Consider the following 8,867-nt stretch of genomic DNA (forward strand, 5'->3'; position numbering starts at 1 on the left):
TATTTGTTTTATTAACGTTTAGGTTCTCCTTCAGTGTTGAATCACAATTAATGACACTATTTTCTTATATCGATGTACCATAGTTTTCATAATCACATCAGTTATTGTTACATGTTCAAATGTCGTGTTCAAAATTTTTATTTATTCACTCAAAGGTTTTATTATTTAATTTTGTTACGTTCATTATTAAACGTATTTGTTATAACTTCTTATGTGTTGTTATTTTATTAAATTCAATTCTGTGCATGAAAAACCTTAAAAAATAGCCCCAATAAAAATAATAAGGATATAAATATGTAAAAAAAACATTACAGTCTATCCGACTATGGAAACAGGCCTAAAATCATTAATTAATGAAAATAAATATTTATAGAATTGTTCGAGAAAATGTTTGGACATTTCTGGCTTGAGCACGTCACAAATATTATTGCTTGTATATCCACAGATGATGAATAAAGAGTTCGTGATGAATGTGTTGGACTGCTGTGTCCTCTAGTGTTCAGTATTTAACACAGACACACAAACACGTGACACATCCACCACCGGTCTATTTATAAACATCTGTCACCAGAAACAAATGCATGCTTTCACATGTAAAACACATCAATAAAAATGCTTCTATTCTGAATATTTGCATTTAATGCAACATGTAGTACAGTACACTAGACATAAAGTGTATATAATGCAGTAGGCTTTACAGTATGTACAGTATGCAGTAGGGGTAAGGTATCAAGGGGTGTGTTGAGCTGCTGTGATTGGATGATTTCCTCTTTGAAACGTCTCTCTCTCTCTCTCTCTCTCTCTCACTCACACACATTTGGGTTCAGTTCAGTCTGAAGGTTCTGACACGGGTACGAGCAGACGCGATGGGACTCACGAGCGACCCGAACTTCCAGAATCTGGAGAAATGGTTCAAATCAGACGCTGCGAATCTGAACATGAGGAAGATGTTTGAGGCAGATAAAGACAGGTTCAAAAAGTTCAGGTATTTACTGTCTTCTGCGTGAAGTTGAATAATAATGACACTTTCATTTCATAAAAGATAAATAATATGTTCTTCACAGATGTATTCGCAGCAATGTATTACTCTCCTGTCAATCATTATCAGTCCTGCCCGTTTATTTAATCAATTCAGTTACAGAAATGCCTTTTTATAATGTAATATCATACATATTGTTCAAAGTGTTTCTGAAATGGATTTTATGGTCCATATTTGGTTTTCTATAATTTGTATTATCATGGCATATTTACTGTCGAAGAAAGAAACATGTGCATCTTTTAATACATCTCACCATTAGAAATGTCCATCTGTACCTTAATAATCTTACTCTTCCATAATAAGAATATTATTTTTCTCATTTGTTTTAACAGCTTAACTTTGAAAACAGATGAAGGAGAAATTCTGCTGGATTTCTCCAAAAACCTCATAAATGAAGAAGTTATGAAGATGCTTGTGGATCTGGTAAAGTTTTCAACAGATGAATGTTTAATACAGTAAAGTAACGATATCAGATATTAATGTTTATGAACATGTTTACCAAAGAATGCTTATGGTATTATGGGATAGACGTATGTCCAAAAACCACTTGATTTTAGTATGGTGCTTTCAATTTTCAACAACAGTCGTGATTTTGTTTGACAGGCAAATTCTCGTGGTGTGCCGGCTGCCAGAGACAAGATGTTTTCAGGAGAAAAGATCAATTTCACTGAGGTCTGAGACAAATCTGTGCCTTTATTGGGCCAAGATCTGTTTGGACATGTTTATTTTAAGTATTGTGAATTATGTCTTCATTATTTGTCTCTTGTATAAGTAAAGGAGATATATCATAAACACACAGTCTGGTGGTTTTAGCGTGATGGTGGTTGTGATGTTTTAGGGTCGTGCTGTTCTTCACGTGGCTTTAAGGAACCGTTCAAACTCTCCCGTTAACGTGGACGGTAAGGATGTGATGCCGGAGGTCAACAAGGTCCTGGAGAAGATGAAGAACTTCTGTCAGGTGCGTGTCAGGTTAATGATGGATCAGTGTGGAGTGCACATTAGAATGATTTAGAAAACACAAAATGTGGCTTTGAAAGAAAGCGATGTTCTCATGAACGTTACTTCATCCCGGCTTCAGAAAGTACGTGGTGGAGAATGGAAGGGTTACACGGGCAAAGCCATGACTGATGTTGTCAACGTTGGCATCGGTGGATCTGATCTGGTTTGTTTGAATCTTCTCGCATTATTCAGTCATTGTGGAATGGTTAACTCAACTGTTTTATTTCATATTTTGCTTTGCTGCGAAGCAGCTTTACAGATCACAGTATATCACATGAAATATCTGTGTGTGTTTAGGTGTTCTACTCATTAGTTAAGCTATCCCAAACATTTCATACATAATTTATATATATATATATATATATATATATATATACAATTATATATATACAAGAGTGAGATCATATACACATCAGGCTACATTGAATATACAAATGCGTTTGTCAATTTCGTATCACATCCATCTGAACATTTCCATCCAAAACTATTTTGAAGGTCATAATTGTAAAAAAAGTTGATTTAAATGTCAAATATGATAATATTGAAGGATCTGTCTCTTCTGTGTGCGTGTGTGTTTGTGTGTGTATGTTATAGGGTCCACTGATGGTGACGGAGGCTCTGAAGCCGTATTCTAAAGGTGGACCCCGGGTCTGGTTCGTGTCCAACATCGATGGAACTCACATCACTAAAACTCTGGCCGAACTCAACCCTGAGACCACGCTCTTCATCATCGCATCAAAGGTTTTTCATCACTCAGAGTTTAGAGAGCAAAAACATGAGAAAAGGATAAACACGTGTGAATAAAACACACCCCACACACATGATCCCTGTGTGTCTTAATCTTCTGTTTAAGTTTCACTGAAGCACATTTAAACGAGACATTATTAAGTATGTTTCATGATGCCTCCACTGTTTTTGTTGCTCAGACGTTCACGACTCAGGAGACGATCACAAACGCAGAATCGGCGAAGGAATGGTTCCTGCAGGCCGCTAAAGACGTGAGTCTCTGTCAGTCACCGTATGAACGCTCACACATCGCTGCGTGTCTCTCTGCGTCATTTCTCCTTCTCTTCACAGAAAGCTGCCGTTGCCAAACACTTTGTGGCCCTCTCCACCAATGCCGTGAGTTCACTCTCGCTCAGACATACCAGCAGATGTGAGAATATGTCTTATTTCTATAAACTACTTTCTGTGTTTCAGCCTAAAGTGAAGGAGTTCGGCATCGACACAGAGAACATGTTGGAGTTCTGGGATGTGAGTGTGCGAGTTATTTTTAGCGTGGTGTTTTGACCTCTGAAGTAGGTGTCTGGACACAGCTGACGGGTAACCAGAGACTGTGAGGTTATAAATGACCGTGACCTTCTCTCACACAGAGGTCACGCTAAAGGCCGATGAGCTGCTTTTAGTCACATTGTTGATATTTAAAGGGCAAGGTTCTTTCAAACGTCCGTCATTTTAGACTCTTTGTGTGCTTTATACAACAAACATGAGATCACAGTATCAACTTTCAAGTTTTTAAAAACGATGTTTTTTATTCTCTTTTAGTGGGTTGGTGGCCGATATTCTCTGTGGTCCGCCATTGGATTATCAATCGCTCTTCATATCGGTGAGCTGTGACACGTCAGATTCATGAACTCAGAGTGTCGGACATTCTCAAGCGTGTCTCTAATCTCTCTTCTATCTCAGGATTTGAGAACTTCGAGAAGCTTTTGGCCGGAGCTCATTGGATGGTGGGGTTATTTCACTTGATTGTGGATATATTTACATGAACCTGCATTAAATACTGATCACACACACATTCCATGATAATTTAGCGTCTCTTTTCGTTCAGGACACACATTTTCGTACAGCACCGTTGGATCAGAACGCGCCGGTGCTGCTCGCCCTGCTGGGCATCTGGTACATCAACTTCTTCCAGGCGGAGACGCACTGCCTTCTGCCCTACGATCAATACATGCATCGCTTTGCTGCCTATTTCCAGCAGGTACAGACATTTAAGTGTGTATTTTGTGTTTGAAGTCTTCAGATTGTAAAGGAATTCTTTTGATGTGTAGGGTGATATGGAGTCTAATGGAAAGTACATCACAGTGGACGGTGGGCGTGTAAACTATCACACCGGCCCCATCGTGTGGGGTGAACCAGGAACCAACGGACAGCATGCCTTCTACCAGCTGATACATCAAGGTTCATTCATTCAAACACCTGTTTTGTGTATGTGTGTGTGATGACCTGGTTTTTATATGTTAGTGTGACTTAAACCTGAATACACACCAACTCATGGGGACCTGTGTCACTGTGGGGACCAAGATTGAGGTCCCCACGGGCACAAACGCTTATAAATTGTACAAAACGATCATTTTTGAAAATCTAAAAATGCAAAAAGTTGACTTTGACAATTAGGTTTAGGGGTGGGGTTAGAGGATCAAATATACAGTTGTACAGTATACAACTCATCACGCCTATGTACTGTCACCACAGAGATAATAAACCATACATGTGTGTGTGTGTGTCTGTGTGCGTATCTGTGTGCGTGTGTGGTCCTTCTGTCTGCTCCACAGGAACTCGTATGGTCCCTGCTGACTTCCTCATTCCTGCTCAGAGCCAACATCCAATCAGAAACAACCTTCACCATAAGGTACCCAGTGGGAGTCAGCAACACACAAAACAGCAAGACACACAACAAAACACACACTATAATTTGACACGACCAACACATAATAAATGCACACAACAGTAACACACGATTACAAACATAACAGCAACACACACAAGATCATAACTAAACCAACAAACACAATAGTAACACACACACACACAAGAGCAACACACATCCAACACAAAATCAACCCACACAACTTTAGCACAATAACATACACAATGGCAACATTAAACCAACACACACATCAGCCACATTTAACATCACACCCATCAACTTACAACCAACACACAAATCTGTAAAAGACACAGCAGCTACAACAGCAATCATAACAGTAACTCACAACCCACACAACAAACACACAAAACTTTGACAAACATTACAGCCACATCCAACAACAACACACATAACAGTAACTCACAACCAACACATAATAAACGCACACAATTAACACAAACAAGAGCAACACTAAACCAAAGTTCAATGCACAACAACTCACATCCAAAACTCAAATCAGTGAAAAACACAGCAGCAACATTCAACAATAACACACATAACAGTAACTTTCAACCAACACAAAACCGCGACAAACACTAAAGTAACATTTAACAAGGCGCAACAATAACACATAACCAACACACAACAACAGCAACATTTAACAACAACACACATACCCAACGCACACAACTTTAGCGCAATTAACACACTCAACAGCAACATTTAACAACAACACACACAGCAGTAACTCACAACCAACACAACACACAAGACAAACACATATTGGCAAAAACACAACATGCTGTGTCTTTTGGCCTTTGCAATATGCAATGCATTAAAATCACGGCCACATAGCAACACCCTGGCAACCACCTACATCACTGGCACGTGATTGTGAGTCATACTCCACACATATAAATCCAGTTTCACTGCTGTGTGTTTAACATGTTGTGTGTGGCTCTGTAGATTCTGGTGGCAAATTTCCTGGCACAGACTGAAGCTCTGATGAAGGGAAAAACCACAGAGGAGGCCAAGAAAGAGCTGGAGGCCGGAGGTCTGAGCGGAGACACACTGGAGAAAATTCTGCCACATAAAGTGAGACACAATACAATACTGCCCCCTGCAGGACATTACACTACTGCCCCCTGCAGGACATTACACTACTGCCCCCTGCAGGACATTACACTACTGCCCCCTGCAGGACATTACACTACTGCCCCCTGCAGGACATTACACTACTGCCCCCTGCAGGACATTACACTACTGCCCCCTGCAGGACATTACAATACTGCCCCCTGCAGGACATTACACTACTGCCCCCTGCAGGACATAACACTACTGCCCCCTGCAGGACATTACACTACTGCCCCCTGCAGGACATTACACTACTGCCCCCTGCAGGACATTACACTACTGCCCCCTGCAGGACACACGGGCATTACACACGTGTTTGAAATGATAAAAGCTCTCCTCTAGTAACACTATCCGTCTTCTGCTCAGGTGTTCCAGGGAAACAAGCCGACCAATTCAATCATCTTTGGAAAGTTGAGTCCATACACACTTGGTGTTCTGATCGGTGAGTGAAAAGCTACTTTACTATCAACAATCAGTGTTTGTTGTGCAGTATTGCAGAAGATCTCTGACCTCATCTGAATCTTCACAGCCATGTACGAACACAAGATCTTCATTCAAGGTGTCATGTGGCAGATCAACAGTTTTGATCAGTGGGGGTGAGTCACTCAAGCTTTCTTTTATTCTGAAACGGAATTTCGACTGAGATAAAACAGTAAAACAGCGGGCGTGGCTTGTTTTTCCCTCACTGCGATTTGATTGGCTGCAGAAAAGCAGACGTTGCATTTTGAAATGTAACTGGGAGGAGACTGACAGCTGAAGGGGAGGAGTTATGGTTGCTCTGCCCTAGCCGTCTAACTTACATCTAAGATGGAGAGTCATGCTGCGTTCGAGACAACCAGAAGATCGGATATTTCGTGACGTCATAATAACCAAAACCCGAGTTGTATCGAATGCAGCATCACTACAGGACGGAAGTGCATTTTCAGATTTGAACTGAAGATTATGAGGACACATGAATTTTAAGGAGAAATGACCTACATTGATAAACTATTTACAATAAACGTCATTAAATATGTCATTAAAAAATAGGCATTTTCATTTAAAATGTCACTTGGACTTTAAACATCAAACCATGCTAATGGAGATGAATCATTAATGATCTAAATCGCAAGTCTAAAATATAACACTTGTGCATAGTTTTATCCCTCTAGCAGTACAGTACATGCCCATTGTTTTGTTTTTTTAATTATGTTCATATAAAGTCACTGTCTGTGGTCTTTCTGCACTCAGTGTGGAACTCGGGAAACAGCTGGCAAAGAAAATCGAACCCGAGCTTCAGGACTCAGCGGAGGTCACGTCTCATGATTCCTCCACCAACGGCCTCATCAACTTCCTCAAGAAGAATTTTGCTTGAACGCTGAATGAAGTCGTCTGCAGCATCACCAGGAAGCAAATCCTGCAACCTTCAATGTGAAGAGTGATTCCAACGGCAAAGTATGCAAAAAAATCATTTTCTCACTCCACCTGCTTGATGTTATGGCAGAATCACAATAGAAATATCCCAGAGAAACAATAGTGATAAAGATGAAGATTAGACACCATGACAAAACAGAACTACATTTTGGCTGAAGTTGATCACTAATGATATCAATAACTTAATCTAATGTTGGGTATTAAAAAATATATACACAATGTTTAGAATATTAAAAGCTCAGATTGTTGTAAAAGTGTACAGGGGATCTTCAAATGAAATAAGGGTTGGGAATCACTGGTCTAGATAAAAAATGTGAAAAACTTTCCTGTCTTCCTATTTCCTACTAATGTTCAAAGACAGAGTTTTAAAGAACTGTATATTTAACGATATATAATGATGATAGGCACTTATGTTTGTTGCACTTAGGATTTTACAAATTATAAAATGGCAAAAGAAAAGATTTGACTGGTTTAAGTAACAGAACATGATTCACTGAACATGCTGGGGTTTATTTTCCCAACAATAAATATTTTTCCTTTTGCACAACATCTGTGTGTTTGTTTGATTCTGTTAATGAGTCTGAGACATGACAGTGCACAGTATTTTTGTTCTCCAGCAGAGGGCGCTGTAAGTCCACATGTGTAACTGTCAATCACCATCTTGGTTCCAAGTTCTCAGAATTCATTTTTGGAACTTGGGGGCAAAGATCACTTGTGTTGTGTTCCCTTAAATCCCAAACTGCGAAACCAAAAGACCAGGCGGAACACATCTGGAAAACATGCGAAAGGAAGATTCCTCACCATAAAGATAAACAGAATATGAACAGAACTGCAGCATGATGTCAGACCAGCTGTCAATCATACCTGTCTGATAAAGCGATTGACAGATCATAGAGGAAACTAGAAGCCTCACAGAGAGATCAGCTGATGATGTGTCTGTTGCCAGGCAACACGTTCGTGTCAAACATAACCTGCCTGGAGTTATTTCAGGCTGTAGCCTACTGAAGAAACAAAAGAAAACTGAAAAGAAAAATCACTTCTGGCATTTCTTCTGCGCTGAGACGAAAGAAAAATGCAACTGTAAGCAAAATGAATTAACACAACGCATGCTCACAACAATTTGAGTCAATGTGGTTACCATAGCAACAAGGGGTAAAACTTGCAATAGTTATCAAAAAACAAATATGGTGTGGCATTCTCACTGAAAGTGTTTGACTGAAAGCCTCATTAGTTTTTTAACTCTTAATGAGTTACTGGATGGAGTTTCTGGATTACATGAAGTGTGTTCATCCAAAAATAAAGTCCTCTCATGTAATATGCTTCAATCTGTACTATACACCACATACGGATTCTCATACTAGTGTTGAAATAGGACACACACTTACATTGCTTTCATAAATCACAGTCTTTGACATCCTCAGTGTTTTGCTTCTCAAACTCTTTCAGGGTTCACCGTCACACATTCAATCTTCCTCACAGACTGGTGGAAATGTGTGCTACTGAACTCTCTCTCTCAAATGACATGAAAGCATCAACACATCAACTCTAAATCATCCATCTCTTCATCAGGTCATAGATGCTGGCCGGAGCTCAGATTCCCATCGTCACGGCTGGATTTACACTCCACAC

The 8,867-nt window shown here is 39.8% G+C and overlaps 1 protein-coding gene across 1 annotated transcript; it reads left to right on the forward strand.

Moving 5' to 3' along the window:
* The first annotated feature begins 822 nt into the window (after nt 1-822).
* gpib (glucose-6-phosphate isomerase b) lies at nt 823-7,787 on the forward strand. Its single transcript, XM_056766881.1, has 18 exons — nt 823-985; nt 1,372-1,462; nt 1,643-1,711; nt 1,878-1,997; nt 2,118-2,201; nt 2,633-2,779; nt 2,965-3,036; nt 3,116-3,160; nt 3,239-3,292; nt 3,584-3,644; nt 3,725-3,768; nt 3,870-4,022; nt 4,093-4,222; nt 4,597-4,673; nt 5,658-5,786; nt 6,192-6,267; nt 6,355-6,421; nt 7,056-7,787. The coding sequence occupies exons 1-18, from the start codon at nt 867-869 to the stop codon at nt 7,177-7,179; spliced, it is 1,662 nt and encodes a 553-aa protein (XP_056622859.1). The 5' UTR covers nt 823-866; the 3' UTR covers nt 7,180-7,787.
* Nucleotides 7,788-8,867: the final 1,080 nt, after the last annotated feature.

The sequence above is a fragment of the Triplophysa dalaica genome, chromosome 14 (genome assembly GCF_015846415.1).
Source record: "Triplophysa dalaica isolate WHDGS20190420 chromosome 14, ASM1584641v1, whole genome shotgun sequence".
Classification (NCBI taxonomy): domain Eukaryota; kingdom Metazoa; phylum Chordata; class Actinopteri; order Cypriniformes; family Nemacheilidae; genus Triplophysa; species Triplophysa dalaica.